General features: G+C 60.6%; 1 protein-coding gene across 1 annotated transcript; it reads right to left on the reverse strand.

Moving 5' to 3' along the window:
* Nucleotides 1-1,066: 1,066 nt before the first annotated feature.
* SLC45A3 (solute carrier family 45 member 3) lies at nucleotides 1,067-19,043 on the reverse strand. The gene is made up of 5 exons (XM_062210218.1): nucleotides 18,956-19,043; nucleotides 6,908-7,274; nucleotides 5,428-6,210; nucleotides 4,535-4,800; nucleotides 1,067-2,776 (listed from the first exon to the last, which is right to left on the reverse strand). Exons 2-5 carry the CDS (start codon nucleotides 7,077-7,079, stop codon nucleotides 2,336-2,338), a joined length of 1,662 nt encoding a protein of 553 aa, XP_062066202.1. The 5' UTR covers nucleotides 7,080-7,274; nucleotides 18,956-19,043; the 3' UTR covers nucleotides 1,067-2,335.
* Nucleotides 19,044-23,358: the final 4,315 nt, after the last annotated feature.

Raw genomic sequence — 23,358 nt, forward strand, 5'->3', positions numbered from 1 at the left:
CCACGTGGAGAGGGCTCGGTAGACACCGTGGTGGCTGCGACCCTGCCTGCAGTGTCCTTCTTCCTGCCTCCCCTCCCCTCCCACACTCTTAGCAAGTTGACGCTTCCGTGATGAATGTGGCTTAAAACTGAGGGGCTGGGCCAGGTTTGCAGCACAGCCGGTTAGGCTGCCCCCCACGATGCCAGCATCCTGTGTGGGTGCCGGTTCAAAGCTTGGCTGCTCCACTTCCCATTCAGCTCTCATGTGCCTGGGAAAGCAGCAGAAGATGGTCCAAGTACCTGCCACGCACATGGGAGACCCAGATGGAGCTCCTGGCTCTTGGCTTCAACCTGTCCCAGCCTCGGCTGTTGTAACCATTTGGTAAGTGAACCAGTGGTTGGAAGATTTCTGTGTCTCTCCCTGTCTTGGTAATTCTGCATTTCAGGGAAATAAATAAATCTCTCCCTTTTTAGATTTATGTATGTGAAAGGCAGAGTTACAGAGAGGGGGGGAGAGACAGAGACCAATCTTCCACCTGCAGGGCACTCCCCAGATGTCAGACGGACTGACAGCCGGGCTGGCTGGTGGTCCTTCCCACTTCTTTATTACATCGCCTCAACACACGTTCCCTGAACCCGGCTGGGCCAGGCCCTTAGCTCTGCTTCAGCGTGGGAGAATTTGTAGAGAATACGCTGCTATCTACAAGGACTAAGGTCCTGCTACATTAACTCACATGTGTTTATGTTTTTAAAAATGTATTTTTAGGGGCTGGCGCGGTGGCATAGCAAGGCTGCTGCCTGAAGCGCTGGCATCCATGTGTGCTTCCCTGTTCTCTTACTGTGGCGCCACGAGGGCTTGCTCCACCTCTCTGGCACACGACCCACCTTTTGGAAAGCAGACACGCTCACTGCCTACGTTTCCCAAAGTCCCCAGGTTAGAGTAGCATAGACGTGCCCAACTGCCAATCAACACAAAGAGCGCCGGTCAATGGCGCCATCTGCTGGTGGGTGTTGGAAACTTACGCAGCCCAAGGCTCAGGGTACCCAGGAGCTGACCACAGATCAAAACGATGCCAATCAAACACGTAAGAAGCCTTTAATTTCATCGCCATAAACATTATACTCTGATTGCTCACAAACAGTATAAAATATTTACTCCGCTAAATAAATAAGACAAACATTATTGCAAACGGCACTTAAACCCCCAAGAGATAAGATCTCCTTAGCTCAGGTGGGGGTAACTCCTGAGTTTGCGTGTGATTCCCACACACAGCCATGCCCTGGGGGCTGCCGTGGTCCAAGGTGCGAGGAACCACACTTTGTGCTTCTGCTCCTGCAACAGCCCCCGAGAGAGGCTGTGCAGCCAGTGGGGGAAAGTGTGGGGGTGGAGGTGGAGGTGGGCAGTGTTCATCAGCCCAGGCCTGCAGGGAGCCAGGCTGGGCCAGGGGAAGAGGGACAGTGAGGGGGGCTGCTGAAACCTGGGTCCCCCCCGCCCTTCCCCCTTCCTGGCTTGAGTGACAGCATTGGGGTCAGTAGCACTTCCAAGATGTGGGGTCAGGCAGTTTTGGGATCCAGATCAGTTACCCCAGGAGAAGGGGATCCCGGCAATGCTTGGCCCACTGGTCAGCTAGATCAGGGCCCCCAACTATTGGGGATCCCACCCAACTCCTGGACACCCACCCGGGAATGCTGGGCACGAATTCCTTTCTACTTTTGTTAAATAAATAAGTTAAATATTTAAAGGCCTGCGTCCCAATGATGGCAACCCAGGGACCATCAAGCCGCATCCTGGTAAGAGGTCGGGTTGGGGGAGTCAGCAGAGCAGCGCTGGGGACAAAGGGGCACTGCCTCTCCCTGGGGAGTCCCCCTCCCCCCAGCAACACTCCCACACTGCCAAGTGCTGCAGCCCTGCCACTCCCACGCAAAAGCAAGGCACGAGGACCTGCAGGATCAGGGCGCATGAGGTGGGAGCCCAGGTGTCTGCGTAGACCCTGCGCCCCACACCCCTTCTCCAGGGGGCTCTCCGACAGGACACACGCTGTTCACCCCGGGCCTGGGCAATCCATCTGCAGATCCTGCCTTCCAGTGCATGCAGCTAATCAAACGCCCCTTCCTCCTGGCCTCCCTGCAGAAGTCCTCACTTTCTGAAACTCACTCCGGAAGTCGCCAGTCAAGCCCTCGAGACTGGCCAGAAGGGACAGGGCCGGATCTGTGCGGCCATGCACCTCATCGCCAGCAGGTGGCGGTAGAGAGCCACACCAGCTGCAGAACCTGCGGCCAGCCAGCCCCGCAGACACCCCTTAGGGGCACCTGGGACCTAGTGAGGCAGGCCCTCCCCACGGTGCGCGGGAAGGATCCTACACCGAGTACTTGGCCAAGTCGCTCTTGTCAAATACCACCTGTGTAGCAAAGTAGATGGCGACCAGGCCCAGGCCTGCAGCAGACACCATGTAGGCAGTGACGGACTGACTGAGCTGCACGATGGAGCCCATCAGCAGGGATGGGGCCACCTGTGACAGTAGGAAGGCACTGTCCAGGATGGCGAGGTCCAGGCAGATGCCCCGGCCCGGCACGACCCTGGCCTCGGCCGGCTCTGCCACCACCACGCGCATGGACACGTCGCAGGTGGAGGTGCCGCAGAGTGTGGGTGCAGAGGGGAGCAGGCTGCTGCCTGCAGCCCCTACGTGTCCGTTGGGGAAGGGAGTGGCAGCCTTGGGGCCTGGCAGGAAGCTGGCAGTCAGGCCGTCCTCAGGGCTGCCACTCCCAGCAGCGTCCCCTCGGTATCTGGGCAGGAACACCTGGAGGAGAGGAGACAGGGACACATGTGGGACCAGCCGCCAGATTCCTAGGACAGATCCTAGCCGTCATCCCAGGGCTGAAGAAACCAGGCAGTGAGCCCTCAGTAAAACCAGGCAGCGGGCCAGAAAACGGGCAGGGTCCTCCCCACCATGTCTGGCTCTGACCAGAACCCACCAGGGAGCGGCAGGCCAGGGAGGGCCACACCTCACCCAGGAGTCGAGGTCTCCCCTAGTCCGCCCCATAGCAGGGAGGGAGCAGATCAGCGCTGTAGCTTCTGAGAACGAACCCCAAAACAGGAGGTGATCCAGGGAGCGGGGAGACCGGGTAGAGAGCAGCATCCAGGAGGGGCCCCAACCCACACAGGTCCTCCCACCCCACTTCACTCTGCACCCCAGCGGGAGCAGCCAAGCCACTGTGAGGTGCCCAGCCCGGCCCCGGGGCTGGTGTCCCTGATCCTGACCCCCCCCCCCCCCCGCCTTCCTGCACTGTGCATCTTAGAGCACATGATGTGCTCGCCCCTCCGCACCCCTGCCCTGCCTCTGTGGCCTCCGGTCTCGCACCCAAGGACAAGGCCAGGTCTCGTTCCACACTATCCCTGCTGATATATTAGCAGTGAGTTCCAGAGCTGGCTACGTGAGCCCGGCAGGTGGGCAGGGGAGTGGGCAGCGCCCAGGGCGCCCGCCCCTCCTCTCCCAGATGCTCCCCCGGGGAAGACCAGCAAGCCTCAGCCTGGAGGGGCCCTCCAGACGTGGCTGTCAGTACTGAGGATGAGCCCCAGCTTGTTCTTCGGCACAACTGTGCTCACGCGTGGGCCCCAGCCCCCAGCCCCCAAGCAGCGGGGAGGCTGACGAGGGTTTTCAGAGGGTCCACAGGGGTCTCAGGGACCAGGTCCTCCCGACCCAAAGCTTCAGCAGCTCCCTCTCCAACCCCCACCCTTGCAGCCACCTACCCCAGTAAGCTGCCTCCCAGCTGTAGTGGCACCTGCTACCCCACTCATGGCCTACAGGGGGTCACCCAGGTCTTCCCCGCCCTCTGGGAGCCCCCTGTGGGCTGCATCTGCTCGGGGAGGCCACACAGAGCTCTGCCCCTGGGGCTAGAGGCTCAGTGAGGCCACAGCAGGGGATGAAGGTGACCGCACTGCCTGGTCAGGTTTCCGGAGGCAGGGGCCCCCTGCAGGGACTGGTTAGCATGGAGCCAAGTGGGACGGTGGCCCCGACTTCCACTGTGCCCAGGCAGGCAGAGTCAGGTGCACCAGGTTTCAGGTCTTGGCAGTGGGGGTTGGGGAGGGGACAGAGGCAAAGGAGGGAGGCATGAAATGCAGCGTGCACTAGAAAAGGAAGACAAACCAGAGCAGGGGGAAGGGGGAGGGGGGAGGGACGGTGGGTGGGGAGGGAGAGGGGGTAGACAGGGAGGGGGGAGGGGAGGGGTGGGCGGGAAGGAGTCGTCCCCATCCTGGACAGCAAAGTGGGCACAGGTGAGAGCCACAGCCTGTGCCTCAAGAGCAGAGGTGCGGCTCAGGCCAGGGCGCCCCCTCCCCCAGCCCTGCACGATGCCAGGTGTGTGGCTCCTGCTGGCCTCAGTTTCCAGGCGCCCAGGGAAGGAGGGTGCACTGCCTGCCATCAGCTCCCCGGCGGCTTTAGGGTGCCAGCCCCACCCCCGCAGCCAGTTCCAGAACCCAATCTGCTCTCTGCCTCCCCAGGTCCCAGGGCCCTCGGCCACCAGGCTCCGGTCTGGCCACTCCCCGCCAGGGTGAGTACCTGCTTCTCCCGGTGGTAGAGGGAGGCCAGGGTGTAGGGCAGGATCTGCAGGGCTGAGAAGGTGAAGCCGGTGAGGGCGGCAGAGGCTGTCACCACAGCCACGCTGTGGGACAGGCACGTGGCGATGGCAGCCAATGGGAAGGCCACCACGCTGGCCAGGTAGACTGCTCGGGTGCCGAATCGCTGCACCAGCCGGTCCATGACCAGGGAGAAGAGAAGGGAGATGGCACACTGCAGGAACAGCCCCAGGCTGCCCATCCGTACACCTGCATGGGAGGGGGGAAAAGCGGTGGGATGGGGGCAGGGTGGCGACAGCATGGGGGGGGGCGGTAGGATGGGGGCAGGGCAGTGACAGCATGGGGGGTGGGATGGGGCGGGGCAGCAACAGCATTGGGGGGAGGCGGCGGGATGGGGGCAGAGGGATGGGGGCAGAGCAGCGACAGCATGGGGGGGAGAGAGGGGGTGAAATGGGGCGGGGCAGTGACAGCATGGGCGGGGGCTGGGAATCAGGGGCCCAGGACCTGCAGCCCCCTCCACGCCCCAATTGTAGCAGGGACGGAGGGGCAGTGGATGTCCTAGGGGTTTCCCGGGAGCCTCAGCCTTGGGACAGGAGGGTGGCAGCAGCACCAGACAGTTCTAGAAGGCTGAGGTGGGAGGTGCTAGTGCGGGAGCCAGCACGGAAGCAGAGGCCACACGGAAGCTGGGGCCAGGCGGCCCCACAGCCCTGCCCAGCCGTTCCTTGTCAACTGGGGCGAGGATTCCAATCAATAAAACTCAGAGCCAGCAGAGGAGCCAGGGACACAGCTCCGCCCAGCTCTGCTTTCCTGCCCTGGGCCGTGCAATCCCCACCCCCCACCCCCCGCTGCCGGCCTCGGCGCCCAGCCAGGCCTCACCTTCATCATAGTGCCTGCGGGCCTCGGTGCCCGGCTCAGCCCTGGGCACACCCTGGTACAGCCCCTCTCCCACGAAGTCCGTGTAGAACAGCGTGAAGGTCATGAGGGCCATCCAGCTGCACAGCTCGGCCACAAAGAGCCGGCGCAGGGTCCGAGGCATGCGGCAGCAGAGCTGGTGCAGCCGGGGGAACAGGGCGCCCAGGTTCCGCAGGGCCAGGCGGGCCCGGCACGGGCAGCAGCGGGGCGCGGAGGTGGTCGCTGGCCCTTCCACGGGCTCGGCAGGGCCCAGCGCCGCCTCCTCCACCACCAGCAGAGTGGCTGCCATGCAGGAGAGGAAAATGAGAGCGAGCAGGCCAAAGAGACACTCCTCCTGGGTGCCCAGGTAGGGGGCCAGGGCACTGGTGTCCCAGTCCACGGCAGGCAGGAGGTAGCCCAGGCAGCCGCCAAGGCTGATCATGAAGGCGTAGACGGAGAAGGCCTGGCGACAGTGGTCCGGGTCCCGGAAGAGGTCGGAGAGCAGGGCCTCCAGCGGGGTGAAGCACACCTGGCCACAGAAGTCCAGCAGCCCCACGCCCAGGATGAGCAGCGCCAGCTCCAGGGGCCTGGTGTTCGGGCACAGAAGCCCCGCCAGCCAGCCAGCCCTCGGGATGAGGAACAGGCTCAGCAGGACGCCCAGGGACAGGGCCCAGATGAACGGCCGCCGGCGGCCATAGCGCCCGCGCCACTGGTCACTGGCTGAGCCTAGGAGTGGGACGGAGACCAGGCCCAGCACTGGCCCGATGCCTGCAAGAAGCACAAGGAGATGAGACCATGGTAGGGACCGCAGAGGGACAAGCGGGAAGAGCGATGGTGACACCACTGAGGGCCAGCTCTGTGCCGCACACCGTCCTCTCGTCCCCTCCCAGCGGCACAGCTGGTGCAAACGGCCCCATCTTCAGACAGGGAAGCTGCGGCGTGGAACAAGAGGGCCTATGAGATAACTTGATGCCTGCATCTCACCCTGGGGGGCCTGGGTTCGACTCCCAGCTCCAGCTCCTGACTCTAGCTTCCTGCTCGTGTAGACCCCAGGAGGCAACGGTGATGGCCCAAAGAGCCCTACCGCCCTTGAGGGAGACCTGGATGGAGTCCCCAGCTTCTGACCCAGCCCTGGCTGTTGTGAGTGAACCAGCAGATTTCTTATCTACCTGTCTGTAAATTAGCAAAAACACAAGCAGACTGCTTAACAGGAGAGGCGTGTGGGTAGACAAAGGCTAGGGGCGATCTCTCCAGGGTCAGGGACACAGAGGTGCTGTCCCTGGACTCTCTGCTTTATCTCGGGACCCCTGCACGCGGGGTCACCCTTCTGTCCCGCCAAGCTGACCCCCCAGACTCAGGCACCCCAGGCAGCCCCTCCCTCTCTCCGCAGCTCTCGGAGCGCAGGCCTGGCCGCCCTACTTCCCAGGTGTCTGGACCAGGAGGGAAGGAGGCTGCGGTGACTCACCCAGCACCATGGTCATGAACTTCTCCTCCACCCCCACTTCCAGCAGCAGGGGCGGCACGTAGGTGATGCCTGCGGCCAGGCACACCTCCAGGCCGAAGGTCAGCAGGTTGATCAGCAGAAGCTGGGCTTTGCGATGCCTCAGCAGGCGGCCCACCCACAGCCTCTGCACCATGGCGGGCCGGGCAGGTGGGGCTCCGGGCCGCTCACTGATTCTCAGCTCTGCGGCCTCTCCTCCTTGCTGCCACCGACCGGCTTGGATTCAGCTGGGCGCCCATTTCTGCCAGCCCTGGGGTGCAGGTCCAGCGTCTCAGCCGGTGCTCGACACCTGTGGGGCGCCTCGGTGGGGACACATCTCGGCCAACGGGTCCTAGAAAGATGGGGACAATCAGAGAGCTTCAGTTCTGGGAGCCAGGTCTCCAGGACTGGCTCTGAATTCTTCAAATCCTGTTGGTTCTCAGGCCTGCGGTGTGGCCCTGCCCCCAGCAGTCAGGAGATGCCTGCTACTATTAGCCTAGGGCGGACATAATTAATAAGGTAAATATGATTCGTGAACCTCAGTCCACTCCGGAGCCAAACAGACGTCAGTTTGTCTGTTTTGGCACATCTTTGCAAAGTGCCCCTGCCTGATGGCATGGAAGGAAAAAAAAAAAAATCAACCAGATTTCCAGCTGCCCAGGCCTGCCAAGCTGCCCCTCGAGACTCTGGCCAGGCCTGGACAGCTGTACTCCCCAAATCTGGGCTGCGTGGATCCGCTTTGTGGGGCGCATGTCCCACCACCTGGCCATGAGCCACTCTGCACCGTGACCCCCACTCCAGAATGCAGACGAAGGCTTCAGTTTACTGGGCTGGGTTTGACCTGTCGACGAAACCACTCAGAATGCTCCCCTGGCTGAACCCAGGCCTGAAAACTTCTCCTGAGCTTCTCCCCAAGCTCAACATTCACAGGGAAGAAAACAGTCCCAGAGACACCCTCTAACTGTCATGGGAGAGTGGTGCTGTCCGTGGGTCACAGGTCCCCACTCCACGAAGGCACGAGCCACAGCACCTGGCCATACCTGTGATGACGTCGGTGACCCCTGCGCTGCCAGGAAGCCCCGCACTTCCTGGGCAGCCCTCCCTGCTCCCCAAGTGGCTCCATTCTCAGCCCTTCCGGCCAGCCCTGCCTCCTGAGCACAGGGGAGCGGCTGCCACACAGGTCTCTGCCTAGAAGTGCCGATGGAAGCAGGACAGCCACGCGGGGAGAAGCTTCCTGCCGCAGCCCCGCAATGCCGGGGCAGGGACCTGGGCTGAGGGCCCGGCTGCAGCCTCCTCCCTGCCCCACGGCACAGCACAGCACTCACTCCCTCTCCCAATCTCACCATCTCATGATAAAAGGCCCTTCCACTCCTCTTATCTTTTCAAGTAACACTCAGCTCTTTGAGCTGAGCGCAGAGAAATCAGCGGCCATCAATCCTGGATAAGATCTGTCCACCCCACAACCGCCTCCTGGGCTTGCGGCGGGGAGAAAGGGCCTGAGATAAGGCTGGGCAGCCAGCAGCCTCCACCCCAGAGCCCGCTGCTCAGACCCACACTGGGGGAAGGAGCAGGAATGGAAATGACAACACCACACAGCCCCCACCCCGGCAGGAAGGCGGGGCCAGATGGGAGCCTCCACGGGGCTGTATGGCCTCAGCTTGAGAGCCCCCCAGAAGCCAAGTGGGGAGACACTGCACAGAGCCCATGGGGCGGTGCTGGCCAGCCCAGCCCACCCCACCCCTGCTCAGTCTGGGAGGGCCCTGGCCGCTCACCTGCTCTGGGTTTCCAAGGCATTGGGTCCTCCCTGAGCAAACAAGGACTTGGCCTCGCCCAGAATTTGCCCCATTCTCAGTGCTGCCTCCTCCCAGCGGCTTGGAAGAAATCACGGCTCTCAGCACCCCCGAGCGCCCCACTGCCTCCCTCCTCCCAACGGGCAGGGGGTGAGGAGAGGAATTCCCCCCATCCTCCCGCAGCCCCGGGAGCACCCAAGTTGCTTCCTTCTGCGGAGGGTGGGTGGGGTGGGCTAGGCTGGGCCAGGTGAAGAATTCCTTGAGGACTGGGGTAGGGAGTAAGCAGGCTCCAAGCCCTCTGTTCTTAGGCCTCCTTCTTCGGAGTCAGGGTCAGGAGCACTCTTCCCAGCCCAGAATTGCTGGACTGACTCCAGGCCCGGAAGAACCCCTCCCCCCGAATCCCCCCTAATCTGCTCCCCAGGGCCTCAGTCTTCTCTACTTGTCCATCTTCAGGGTCCCACAGCCATCACCCCAGGGCACGGAGAAGGCCAAGCCAGTCCCCAAGCTCAGTATGTCAAAGAGCAACAAGAGGTTCAGGATCACTTTCCCAGCAGCCCCAGGGCATCCAGCAACAGGTCAGGGTCAGGGTCACGGTCAGGCCCCGTCTGCCTAGGACAGGGAGCCGGGCCTAATCCCCCCCCCCCACTCCCTCCTGCCCTGCTGCTCCTGGAGCACCTCGGCTGCCTGGCAAACAGAAGACCAAGCAGAAGAGCCAGCCTAGGTGTGCTCACCTGGAGAACAGGGGCAGGAAGAAGAGGGAGGTGGAGGGGCTGACCTCTCAGGCCAGCAAAGGAACCAACAGCCTGCTGGGAGGACATCTCCCCCTCCACCGGGAGCCCCCTGGCAGCGGCACAGCAAGAAACCTGGGGGGGAGCCCAAGACCTATCTGAGCCGTTCTCTGGGGGAACAGACGCCGAGACAAAGGGCGCTGGGCAAGATCAATGGACCTGGATTCTCTGCCCAGCCCCAGGTACAGGGAGACCCGTGTGCCCCCGCACCCCAACGCACAGCACCGCGGGGCAGGCTGCGGACCCCATCACAACCCTGGCACCCACCCTGTGCCTAATGAATGGATGGACGGAAGGAGGGGCTGAGGGTGTAGGAGCTGAGAAAGATGCCATCCTCCTCCCTCCAAGTCCTGTACCCCCACCCCCAGACACACACACACACACACACACGGCAAGGAACTTCCCAGAGGCAGTAGCAAGGAGGCTCCGGAGGGTCCCTCCCGGCCTGCAGGCCCTGGGCGGACAAAACTGAGCAGGCAGCGTGGGGGAAACGAAACTGGGCAACAGGAACAAACTTGGCCTGAACTTTGTCCAAAATTCAAAAGACAGAGCGGAGGAGGCGGAGGAAAGGCGACCCGAGCCCACTCCCTGGCAGCTCCCGGAGGGAAGGGAGGGTCAGGGGCCGCATAAAGAGGCCTTTGAGGGCGTTCAAAGGGGCTCCTGCCACCCTCCCGGCAGAGGTGGGGCTGGGGGCAGGCCCCCTCTGCTGACAGACAGAGGCCCCCGCCCCAGGCCAGTGTCAGGCAGCAATTCTATGGCCCCTTTATGCAGGCCAGGGTCCCCCACACCCCGCCCAGGCACATCAAACGCCTGCAGCCTCCACCCTGACCCGCGGCTCAGCGACCCCGCGTCTCCCAGCTCTGGCTCACAAAGGCCGGCTACTGCTCTCTCACACGCTCCGGCCTGCAGGGCTGCTCAGCCTCCCGCAGAGGGCACGGGGTAGGGGAGGCCAGCCCCGAGCAGCAATGACTCAGCTGAGGGTAGGGGTCACCCCAGGCCAAACTCCCAACACCCCCCCATACACACAACCCCGTGCGCCTGTTCCGCCCCAAGCCAGGTCCGACCCCTGTTTCTGCAAACCAGACTGGACCCCAGTGCCTTACTCCATGCAGGGCTGGGGGCAGGGAGGAGGGGGCCTCTCAGGGCTGGGGGCTCACCAGCCCAGCATCCCTACTGCCCATCCCCTGGCCTCAGTCCCAGGGGAGCAACATGACCTCCACCCGTCCCCACAGCTCCACAGGGAGCCTGCAGAGCAGCCTTGGGAGGCAATGCTCACACAGCCCCTTTGTTAGGGACCCTGCAGGACCTCCCACCTGGGCTGCTAGGGAGCTGGGCACAGCATGAGACTACAGGTGGCTACCCATTCGGTCTCTCATTGCCTTATATTTGCAATGCAGTGAGGGTCTCTTTGCTTTCCCGGGTCACCCTGGAGAAAGACAAGGGTGATTTGCACAAACACCTGAGGCCCACCGCCTGGCAGGGCTCCCACAGACACCTGATGACACCACTGAGAAAGAGCAAGGACCAGGCGGCGGGAAGGGGACCCCAGCCCCGGCCTCCCCCAGGGCCCCGGGGCCAGGGATTTGGAGTTCACCCTGCTGAGCTGCCTTTTCTTGGAGCCTTCTGCCTAGCAGCTTGTCAGAGGGAGTGAGGGGCTGCAGGCTGGGACACAAAGGGGGATTAGGGAGAACCCTCTCGGCCCGCAGAGTAATCCATCAAACTCCCTCCCGGCTGCCAGCACCAGCCCCTTCCCACTCAATTCCCCCTCCAGCTGCTGCGGGTCCCCCGCCCCCTCCGGCTCCTGAACCTTGTCACGTCGGGTGGGGAAGAGAATCCCAGGCCCCGGGGGTGCGGAGGGGCAGAGCACACGCACTGGGAAAAGGGCAAGGGCTCCCCCCAGCATGTGTGAAAGCCCAACAGGTGGCAGTGGCTTGGAGGAAAGTCGCTTTTGTTGTCCTGTCTGAGAGCGCCAGTCCCGCTTCGGAAAGGAAACAAATGCCAGAGAAGGGGGGAGGGCCGGCGGGGCAGCCCCTGCACCCGCGCTGGTCTGCAGGCTCCTCTGTGAGCCGGTGCAGGGATTCTGGGGCTGGCCGGCCCCTCACCTTGGCCACAATCCACACACACACACACACTGACTCCGGGTACCTGGGCCTCCCACCCGGACAACTGCTCCCCACGGTCACACTGGGCACGTCCTCCAAACCAGGACAAGCACTGTTCTTCTACCAGGAGCTTCCAGCGTGGGGGCCATGGCCTGAGCGCGATGTCCCGAACCCCAGCGCGGTTCGCGGGGGCCTGAGGCGTGGCAGTCAGCCTGACCTGGGCTTGCAGCTCAGCTGCACGGTGGCACAGGTACCTGCGCTTGTCACCTGACTCCCAAAGTCTCGGTTTCTCACCTGCAGTTGATAACAGTGACATTCACTACACCTCCCAACCCCCTGGCAGAGGAGGGACAACAGGCACAGCCGTTTCACAGGCCAGGAAACTCAGATGTCCACGGCACATGCCTTGGACCGGCGGTGAGCCTGGGACAAAGCGAGATGACTGTCCAGGCAGCCGCGCTGGCCGGGCTGCCTTGGTAGGGGAAGGCTGGGAGGGCCTCCTTCCCAGGCAGGAGCACAGGTGGCGGCTCCACCTTCCTTCCCCATTCCCACTCCCTCTTCCCTGCACCCACACGTCTCCATCAGCCCCCAGCGGCAAGAGGAATGCCAGGAATGTAAACGCCTCCCCAGGTGCTGGCCCCAACAGGTGAGGGGAGGTCACGGCCACAGTCCCGCCTAAGGGGGGCGGGGCCGGGTGAACATCCCCCAACTCTGGGACAGGCAGATCGGCTAGGTTCCATCAGCAGAGGAAGGGTCACTGGGGCGCCCCTGACCAGCTGCCGGAGAGGTGTCTGGCCTGTGCCAGAGGCCCGCTATCCCCCTCTCCAATACCTGTTACAATTCCTACAACCCACGAAGCAGGCATTCAATATTTTTACTGCACAAGGATGAACAGTTGAGCTTCCATGAAACTTAACATGCCTAACATTGCACAAAGCAATGGGGCTGAATAGGACATTTGAACCACTGGAAAATTCTGGAAAGCACTCTGCCCTGGGAGCCAGGAGAGTCCAGCCTCAGCATCCATTACAGCAGCATAGCCTGGACAAGGTGTTGCTCCTCACGGGACTGGGGTTCTGCACAGGCGAAACAAGAGCTCACCTAGAGACCTAGAGACCTAGAGACCCTCGGGTTCTGTACAGCTGGAGAGTCAGGGGCTCACCTACGCTCCCACCCCCAGCCAGTGCTCTCCACAACAGGTGCACACCCGGGGCTCACTGAGGAGGCCACACAGCGGGCATCTGGGGAGGGGCTTTGCACAGCCTTCTGCTAAGGACCCCCTGCTGCACCTGCTGGGTCCCGGGCCTGCCCACAACATGGTGCCAAGGGTCAGCAGTCACCTGAGCCTGCGCCGGGCAAGCAGGGCATCTGGGGCAAAAGTGCCCTCTTCCCGTCTGCCTCCCAGAGTTGGACTCCGCTCCTGGCAGCAATCAGTAACTAAACACATCCCGCTAGGGCCACAATAAACATTTTCCTTCAAGGTGGGGCATCAGTGCCCAGAAATCCTTAGGCCCAGGATGGAGGAAGAGGAACCTGGAAGGGGAACAGGGAACTCGGCTCAGCCTCCAGACCACTAGGAAGTTCCTCCTCCCCTCCTCCCGCCTCTTCCAACGGCTCCTGCAAAGTGAAACTTGGACGGCTACCTCCTCATGAACTTGACCCTTGCTAGTCAGCCAGGACAGACCAGGCAGCTTTCCCCAGGCAGGGACAGCCAGTCCTCTCTAGCCGGGCCTCCCTTAGAAGGTGAGGTACCCAGGAAAGGCCAGGGCACTAAGGATCTGGGCAAACATACAGATGAGCAGTGCTCTGGGCTGAGAGCAGCCCAGGGTGCGTGTCTCAGGTCTGCTGCTAAGGCCCCGTCGGCTCTGATGTCCTACAGCGTGTGACCAGCCCCACTTAGAACCGGAGGGCTGGCCGGCGCCGTGGCTCAACAGGCTAATCCTCTGCCTTGCGGCGCCGGCACACCAGGTTCTAGTCCCGGTTGGGGTGCCGGATTCTATCCCGGTTGCCCCTCTTCCAGGCCAGCTCTCTGCTATGGCCCGGGAAGGCAGTGGAGGATGGCCCAAGTGCTTGGGCCCCTGCAGCCGCATGGGAGACCAGGAGAAGCACCTGACTCCTGGCTTCGGATCAGCGCGATGCGCCGGCCGCAGCGGCCATTGGAAGGTGAACCAACGGCAAAAAGGAAGACCTTTCTCTCTCTCTCTCTCTCTCTCCCTCTCTCTCTATCCACTCTGCCTGTCAAAAAAAAAAAAAAAAAAAAAAAAGAAGAAGAAGAAGAAGAAGAACCAGAGGGTTCTGGGCCACACTCAGCCCTCAAAAACTGTCCTTCAGTCGTGAGCAAACCTTTCTGATCAGAGACCAAGTCCTCCCACCTTGGAGGAAGCATACCCCAGTGGGTGCAAGCTGACCTCCCTTTAAGCAATGGCAAAGGGCACTGAAACCCACCCAGCCATCCATGCAACAGCTATTGAGCTCCAATTACAGGCTAAGCCCACAGCGCAGGTGCTGAGGATAGATAAAATGCAGGCAGCGTGCAAGGAGGTGGCACAGGTGCTAAGACACCCGACCACAGAGTGGAGGGCGAAGGTGGGGGCGGCAGGGTTTTCCAGAGGAAGTGAATGTGTTGCTGAGCCGTGAAAGATAAGCAGGCAGACCCTACACAGGAGAGCGCAGGTGTCTGCAAAACCAGGCCCCCGAACACAGGGCTGCCTCCTGCGGCCCCTCCCTGGCAGAGTCTGCTGGAGGATTCCAGACCTAAAACCATGGAGCAAGCGGGGTTCTGACTTGCAATCTGTCCCAGCTGTCTGTGTGTCCCAGATGAGCTGTCACGCCTCCCTGGGCCCAGCACCGGGCTTGTGTTCGCTTCCCAAGGGGTCGCCACACTCCACATCCTCCCTTCCCTTCATTTGAACCCTGTGCAGCTCTAACTCCGCGGACCCCAGGCTGTCAAGGATCCCCTCTCCCCCAAAATCTCAGCTGTGCTAAGCAGGCGCCCCTCAGGACTGGATATTGCACTTGGTCCTCAGGGTCTCAGACCTGCAGTCTGCCAGCTCCTGGAAAGTGGGGCGCACAGGCCCTGCCTGGGCCCTGAATCAGCATTCTCAGATGGGATGTGACCATTCAGGCTGGGCCACATTCCAGGAGTGGGACTCTAGAATCCATATCCCTAGGGATGGGCCAGACACTCCTCGCTGGGAGACTCTTTGCCAACTCAAAGCACACCTGAAATTAGAGAGAGTTTGTTGGGGGGTGGGGGGGGGGCTGCTCTGTGGGCTAGCTGCTCCTGACAGCATCCTTTCTTCCTGGGTGTGGTAGCGACTGAGGGACTGTAGGCTAGGGGACCAGGAGCTGGCCTCCAACCCCCTTCCTGCTGGTTCGTCCCAGAATCCCAGAAATTACCAAAGAAGCGGGGGTGGGGTGGGGGGTGGCGGAGGGGTATCTGTTGAGCACCTGGTCGGTGCAGGCAGGTGGCTAAATATCCAAGACCATGGTTTATCTTCATTGTAACCTCAAAAAGAAGTCAAGGCCAGCAGGGCCGGCAGGCCCGTCTCCACCATCAGAAGTGAGAAGCCCTAAAAGTCACTCAGAGAGCTGGCTTCTCTCCAGGAAGGAGGAAACAGGCTGTGGGTAGCAAAAGGGATTAAACAGGCAGCTTCAGCCAGTAATCAGGCCCATCCCGTGACGGCTGTGTCACCAGGCCCTGCCCCCGCGCAGGGACACTTAATACACTGCACAAAGCTCAACACTCCACGGCTCTATTGCTGGCAGTCAAGTGGCATCAGCGTTTGAGACACCGGGCCTGGTACCAACTGGTCCAGCCTCCACCCCGGCTGTCCAGCACACAGGGCCACTGACTATTCAAAGAAAGCGAGGCTGGGGTTTTCTCCTGGACGCCAAAGAGCAGGGCCAAAGATCCCGCGGGCTGGGAAGGAAGGACAGAGCAGAAGCCGGACCCAGGGTGCCCTCCCCACCCAGGTTTCCCAGCACGCACAACTCCTGTCTGTCTAGGAGGCGTCCCTTTTAGGACACACATCCTCAGCTCCATCACCTCCCTGTACCTTCTTTGCTCTCGGGAGGCAGGTAGGGCAGGGGTTCTGGACTTAAGGGAAAACAGGTCACACCGTGTAGGCAGAGGAGGGGCGAGGACCCAGCCTGGTGAGTTCTTTGCACCGGCCATGAGCTGAACTGCAGCTGTGTCACTGGTGGCTCACGGTCGGGTGCAGAGGGTGTAATTCCCCAGCTAAGAAGCTCTGGGTTCTGCGCGTCAACCACCACGATCGCCTTCATTGTGACCAAGTCAGGGCAGCTGGCATGTATCAGGCTCTTTTTACAAACAGCTGCTGTGCTCGGAGCTTTACCTACATCGGCCTGCTAATCCCTGCAATTTGGTGAGGTGGGTCCCCCAGCCTCACGGCGCAGACGGAGCTGAGCAGCGAGAGGCTGAACAACTTGCACAAGAGGAAATGAGAGTTCATGTCGCCAGGGCCCTGTGCTTAACTGTTCACACTGACCCCCAAAGTCCTGGAGACTTTGCTCCCAAAGAAATAAAGTCTAGCCGGCGCCGCGGCTCACTAGGCTAATCCTCCGCCTTGCGGCGCCGGCACACCGGGTTCTAGTCCCGGTCGGGGCACCGATCCTGTCCCGGTTGCCCCTCTTCCAGGCCAGCTCTCTGCTGTGGCTAGGGAGTGCAGTGGAGGATGGCCCAAGTGCTTGGGTCCTGCACCCCATGGGAGACCAGGAGAAGCACCTGGCTCCTGCCATCGGAACAGCGCGGTGCGCCGGCCACAGCGCGCTACCGCGGCGGCCATTGGAGGGTGAACCAACGGCAAAAAGGAAGACCTTTCTCTCTGTCTCTCTCTCACTGTCCACTCTGCCTGTCAAAAAAAAAAAAAAAAAAAGAAATAAAGTCTAGAGCAGCTTGCTCTTTTCTTTTTAAGAGCAGGGCCTGGGGTCGGCACTGCGGGGTAGCGGGTAAGGCCGCTACCTGTAGTGCTGGCATCCCATATGGAGCCGGTTCCAGTCCCAACTGCTCCACTTCTGATCCAGCTCTCCACTATGGCCTGGGAAAAGAGGCAGAAGATGGCCCAGGTCCTCGGGACCCTGCACCCATGTGGGAGACCCGGAAGAAGCTCCTGGCTTCGGATCCGCGCAGCTCCAACCATTGAAACCAACTGGGGAGTGAACCAGCAGATGAAAGACCTTTATCTCTCTCTCTCTCTCTCTCTCCCTCCCTCCCTCTCTGTAACTCTGGATTTCAAATAAATAAATCTTAAAAAAAAAAAAAAATAGCAGGGCTCAAGAGTCCCAGGCTGGGCATGGCTGTCCATGTGGTCACAGGTGATATATAAATATTAGTACTGAACACTTACTGAGTACTTACTATGTCAGACACACAGTTGAGTGCTTTGTATGCACTCCAGGTTTCAGATACGAGTTTACACGTATGCTATTCATAATTGTTATAACTGATTAATCTGCAAAGCTTTACAGGAGGTATCAGCATTCTCGACCTCCCCACTTTGCAGCCAAGAATACTAAGGCTTAGAAGAAGCAACTTGCCACGGCAGTGGAAGAGCCGATGTATAAACCCTGTCCTTAGCACAGCCTGCATCCTTGTCCATAAGATTATTATAGAGCTCTGTTGGTCCAGCCCATAGTTCTTCACTTCCACAGTCCTTGGACCATCCTTGCCTTTCAGCCTGCTCTCTCGAGGGCCCGTCCCAGACCAACAGCTCGGCTTGGGCCTGGGGAAGGGGAGAGCCCCGGGGAGGGGCCGCCCCACCACCCCTCCTCCACCCAGTGGCCTTCAGTGGGAGGGGCCCAGTGGGCCACGGTCCTGCTCCTCCTCCTCCAGAGTCCCCTAGGGAGCCAGGAGGGGCAGGGGAGATCCCCACGCAACCCGCCCAGCACACACCCACTAAGTGTGGCTGTGTGCGCACAGCTGCACATTCACCCACAGCTGTAATTTTATCTTCAGACATCCTGCTGACCCAAGTTCCATTTTCTGGGCGCTCTTAGAACAGAGTCCTGGCTCCAGGACAGGGCTGAGGAGGAGATAAGCAAGGAATGAGGGAGGGGTCAGGACCACCCGGCACAAGAGCCTGGGACCTCACAACGTGTCCCACTTATTGCCTAGGACACCTTGTTCTGTGGCTGTCCTCCAGCTTCCCACCCCTCCTGGGCCTCCCAACGTGTCCCCAGCTCCACGTGCCAGCCTGGTCCTCATACCTTGGGCAGCTGAGCCCACACCCAGGCCAGCTCTGCCCTGAAAGGAGATCTGGTGGGTGCTCCTGGAAAGACAGCCACCTCAACCCCACACCTGAGCAAAGCAGGGAACCAGGCAAGGGCTGCTCTGGGCCCTGGTCACCTGGGGACGCCTGGCTAAGGACTCCAGGGCAGCACGAGGTGCGGGGCTATTCTTAGCCCTGCTCCACTGGACTCAGGTCTGTGTAGCAGCTGAAGGACCAGTCCTCAGCTGGTGCCCATCACCCCAAACCCGGCCCAAGGGAGAAAAAGGATGCGCGGTGCGCTGGGGAGAGGGGAAGTGGAGCCGGTTAACAGCATCCGCCAGGAAGAGGGGGCCGATTCCGAGGTCAAGGGCAAGGGCGACTCACAGGGTCCTGGTGCCTGCAGGAAACAGGAGAAAGCCTGCAGGTCCCTGTGAAGAAGGCCCAGGTACGACCACATCACACCTGTGCGCGCCTGGGCGAACTCCTCATCCCCACCTGAGCCTCCCCCCGTCCGCAGAGGGACGAGAAAGGGGGCACACCAGCCTCGACTCCGCCCCAGGACCCGCATCCAGTCGGGCGCACCCCCGTCCCCGCCTTCTCACCCACCGCCTCCCCTTCCCCCAGGAAGCAGGCCCGCGCCAGCGCACCCCGCGGCGTCCCGGCTCCCCCAAGTCCCGGACTGTGCGCGCCGCGGTGAGTCATCCTGCCCCTTTCCGGTGAAGCCCAGACAAGGGAAGAAAATAAACGCAACTTTCCAAAGAAAACTCTGCCGCGGGAGGCTGCAGCGGCAGCGAGCGGCCCGTCCGCCCGCCGGGCCCCGGGGCTCCAGGGGAGGGGCCGCTCCCCGCCCACCGCGCCCGGCCTGGGACGGCCCGGGGACCCGCGCGCGGCGAGCCCAGCCCGCCCTGTGCCGAAGAAAGCCCGGCTCCGCGGGGACCCGAGCGGCCGCCGGCAGACAGGGGTCGCGCCCCAGGGCGCCTCCTCGGGGATTCGCGCGGGGCCGGGCTCGCGGCGCCCGGGACAGTCCCCGCGCGGCCCCGTCCCGCGACACGCAAAGCACGCGACACCACGGGGCTCGGCAGCACCGCGCCCCCCCTTCCCCGCGCCGGGCCCCCGCCCCTACCTGGCCACGGCGCGCGGCTGTCACCGGGGCCGGCGCGTGCGAGCCCAGTCCCCCACTCGCCCCACGCGCGCCAGCCGGCGGCTTTTAAATCTCCAGGTTACCCGGTGGGGGGAGAGAGCATGCGCGCTGGGGCTGCGGGAGGGGGCGGGGCGAGGCGCGGCGCGGCGGCGGTGGCGGGGGTGCGGTGAGGGGGATGGCGGGGTGGGGCCGGTACCCGCGGGGAGCGAGCGGGAGGTCTCGCCGCGGGCTTTGTGGCGGCGGCCGCGACGCGCAGCCCCCGCGTGGCTGCCGGACGGCCCTGTCATTACCGGCGCGGAGCGCCGCCCAGACCTTTCCCGGGGAGAGCTGCCCGGCTCCAGGGGCCCCTGGCCGCCCGGCCCCGGGGCCACTGGGCCACCACCGCCCGCGCGCTTCCCCGCAGAGCTGCACGTCTGGGACCGTGGCCTGAACGGACAGAGATGCCGCATGACCCCCCGAGTTGCTCTTGCCGCTGCTGGCCGGTCCCCAGCATCCCAGGAGCTTCCTCGTGGTCCACCCGGTCCCCCTGTCTGCAGAGAGAAGCCGGATGCCCGTTTTTGTCTCCTTGGGGTGCGCTCGGGGTTGAAGCGGGGGCTGCCTGTCAGGTGTGCCCGTGTGGAGCAGCCCGTGTGCACAACGCCCTTGACAAGAGTGGAGCTGTGCGGGCGGGAGGCAGCTCACTGGGGTCCTGGGCTGGCCCCGGGTGGAGGTGGGCGGCCTGTGTCTTTTTTTTTTTTTTTTCCCATGGAGTTTTAATAGAGTGTTCAGAAATCCAATGTAGGATGATTGTTGACAGAGGGGCGTCTGGGGTCTGCACAGCTAATTCAATCCGGAAAATAGATGGTTAATGTTAGGGTGTTTCAAAAACAATTCAAATGTGGCATTGTTACTGAGGTGCCTAAGGGGCTGTGTCCTGTAGCCGTGTACTGTGGCGGTTGTATCACCGACACCAGCAGACTTTTTCTCCTCTCTGTCCTGAACTATACAGTGTGACCACTACTTTCATAGCATTTCCATTGTACCAAGTGTTGCAAGTAATCTAGCACATGGAGGACTGCCTAGATCTCTCTCTCTCTCTCTCTCTCTCTCTCTCTCTCTGTCACACACACACACACACACACACTGTGCGCTGTTAGAGAAGACTTGAGCATCTTGGCGGAGGGGCGGTATCTGAATACTTCCTGGGCCCAGTCCCCCGCAGACACTGAAGGACAACTGCTCTACAAAAGCCCAGGGAGATGCCTTTGAGCACGAGGACCTGCCTGGCATAAGCCTAGCCTGGGCACTGGGGCACTGGGTTCCAGTGCCGGCCCTGTGTCAGCTGGCTGTGTGATGTGAGCAAGTTCTTGGCTGTTCTGGGCCTGGGAAAGAAGAAGGAATTAGAAGACCTCCGAGGGCCCCGGGACCTGGCAGGCAGAGGAGGCAGAGGGAATCCGCTCTGGGGCTGGCAGGGCAGAGAGAGAGAGAGGACAGGAGAGCAGAGACGGGGACAACTTTGAGTCACTAGTTTACCTTGAGAACCCTGCCCCCCTTGCCTCCCTGGGAGCACACACACCTGCAGCCAGGGACCCTGGCTTTCTGAAGTCCTCCACGTTCCCCTCTGCGGCCTGCAGAGCCTAGGGTGGAGTCCTGGGACCCGGAGCTGGAGTCCCCTCTGCCCCAGGAAGAGGGCAGGAGTCAGGGGGAATTCCAGGTCAGCTGGAAAGTTACAGGCAGGGGAGAGCGGACAGTGGTATTTTCCAGGCTCGGGAGAAAACACTGGGTGCAGGAACGCTGTCCCAGCTCAGGGGAACAGGAGACTCCTCTCCCTCCCTGCTCCCCCCACATCGTGCCCAGGCCCTGGCTGCCCTATGCCTTGTGAGTGGGAAGAGGAGGGAGTTGGGAAAGTGGGCAGACATCCTAGTGTCAGGTCCTGGACCCCGCCTGGCAGCCTGGCCACTCGAGCACCTCCCTGCTCGGTGCTCCCCAACACAGGTGACCCTTCCTTCCTTAACCGGGTGGATGCCCTCTCCAGGCCACACCCTGCACAGGGTGCTGTAGGGCCCCTCTGCTCTGATTGGACCCCCTTCTGCTGGTGTAGCCCCTGAATTCTGATAGTTAGCCACTAGGGATTGTGCAACCCTATTTCTAACCGCACTTTGTGTATCAACTCATGCAGTCTTTAGAGATGGGTACCATTTTCAGATAAAGCAACTGAGGCAATTCTTCAGTTTGATTACAGATCCTCTTCACCACCCCCAATCCCCTCCAGCCACACACACAAACAGCTCCAAGCTCAAGTCAAGAAGGGGTCAGAAATCCTCTACCCAGGCCCTGCCGATAACTTTGGAGTCTTGAAAGTCCTAACACCAGTGCTACCCCCAAGCCGCTGCATGCTTCTGAGCAAATAGCCGCTTCTCAAGGCCTCGGGTTTCCACTTAGTCAGCTGTCAGAAAACCACCGTGTCCCTTCCCATCCTCCCTTCTCCCTCCCCCACCACACACGTGCACGCGTGTGCACACACACACACACACACCCTACTCCCCAGCCACTTCCCATTTATAGGAAATGGGGGAGGATGTGAGCAGCAAGGCCATCCTTGGGGAACTGCTAATAGTCTGGCTGGATATCGGAGAAACCAAAGATGCTGGCAAAATGCATTAGCAGCCTCCGCCCCACCCCCACCCCAGACCCTCCCATCATGTTTGGACTCAGAGCAAGCGTCCCCTTCTAGTTCTACAGGGAGGAGAGGCCCAGGAGAGGCTGCTTGGCCTTGCAGAGGGCTGGAGGCCGGGAAGGGCCTGGTGGTCCCTTAGTGTTCTTAGTGTTCTCATCCCCTCCCACCATCTCCATCACCCACGGGTTGTGGTCCACCAGGAGATCTCTGCCCTCCCCTGCCTGCTTCAAGGTGAGGGCGAGCAGCCACCAAGCATGGCGGCCACATTCTGGCTGTGGACTTGAAAGCATGGTCCCCTGGACACAGCAGTGCCATTTCTGGAATTTCTCTAGAGGCAAAATAATCAGAGGTATGTATACCAGAGGTACACAAGAGATGCTCATCTCATCACGTTTTTAAAACAATGTATTTATTTATCTGAAAGGCTGAGTGATACAGAAAGATCTTCCATCTGCTGGTTCATTCCCCCAAATGCATGCGACAGCCAGGGCTGTATCAGGTTGAAACCAGGAGGCAGAAGAACCATCTGGGTGTCTCACGTGGTGGCAGGGACCCAAGTATGCCAGCCATCATCTGCTGCTTTTCCAGGCACGTCCCGGAAGCAGAGTAGTGGAACTTGAATTAGCACTTTCATACAGGTTTAACCCTCTGTGCCATGACTCTCAGCCCTCATCATTCTAAAGTTAGAAACAATTTAAATGTAGGACAATAAGCTATTGGCCAAGCAAATTATGGCAAACACACACAATGAGGCACTTTGCTGCCATTAAAAACGGTGACATAGGTGAATTGTAGCTGGCTGGGGAAATGTTGATGATATATTACCAAGGGAAGAAAGCTAGCTACAACATAGAATGCACAGTGGAATATGTCTTTTAAGATTACATAAATACTAATGCAGTGTGATTGGATCTTGGAGGAGAAAAAAGACATTACTGGCATTTGAATGAAGTCTGGACTTGGGTTAACAGCCCTGCAGCAGTATCACTTTCTCAGGCTTGCTAACTGTACTATAGTTATGTACGACGCTTACATTAGGGAAAATAGTTGAGGGCACAAGGGAACTCAGTATTACCTTTGCAACTTTCTATAACTCTACAGCGACTCCCAAATCAAAAGTGTGGTGAATAAGGTATTCTCTGCAGAGAAGAAAGGATAAGATAAGACACAACCAAAAGGTGAATGCTGGTTGGTTTTTCTGTTTTGTTTTAATGAGTAGAAGAGTGTTTTTGATTTGGGGAAGGGACAAGAGGGACTTTCAGTTTCTCCAAGTTTCTTATGTGGATCGTAAGTTGCTTTTGTATATAGAAAGAAAAGAACCAACAAATATTATTTTTCAGTGGCTGGCATTGTAGCACAGAAGGTTCAGCTGCCGCCTGCAATGCCAACATCCCATGGAGTGCTGGACTGAGTCCCAGCTATTCCACTTCCTGTCAAGTTCCCTGCCTATGCACCTGGGAAAATCAGCAGCAAATGATCCAAGTGCTTGGGCCCCTGCCACCCACATGGGAGACCCGGATGGAGTTCCAGGCTCCTAGCTTCAGCCTGGGACAGCCCTGGCCATTGCAGTCATCTGGGGAGTGAACAAGTCATGGCAGACCCTCATTCTCATTCTCTCTCTCTCCCCCTTCTCTGTAGCTCCTCCTTTCAAATGCACTTCCCAAGGGCAAGAATAAAACAAAGGAAGGAGAGACTCCCACTGTGACGGTCCCCATTCCCCACTTCCACA

The sequence above is a fragment of the Lepus europaeus genome, chromosome 14 (genome assembly GCF_033115175.1).
Source record: "Lepus europaeus isolate LE1 chromosome 14, mLepTim1.pri, whole genome shotgun sequence".
Classification (NCBI taxonomy): domain Eukaryota; kingdom Metazoa; phylum Chordata; class Mammalia; order Lagomorpha; family Leporidae; genus Lepus; species Lepus europaeus.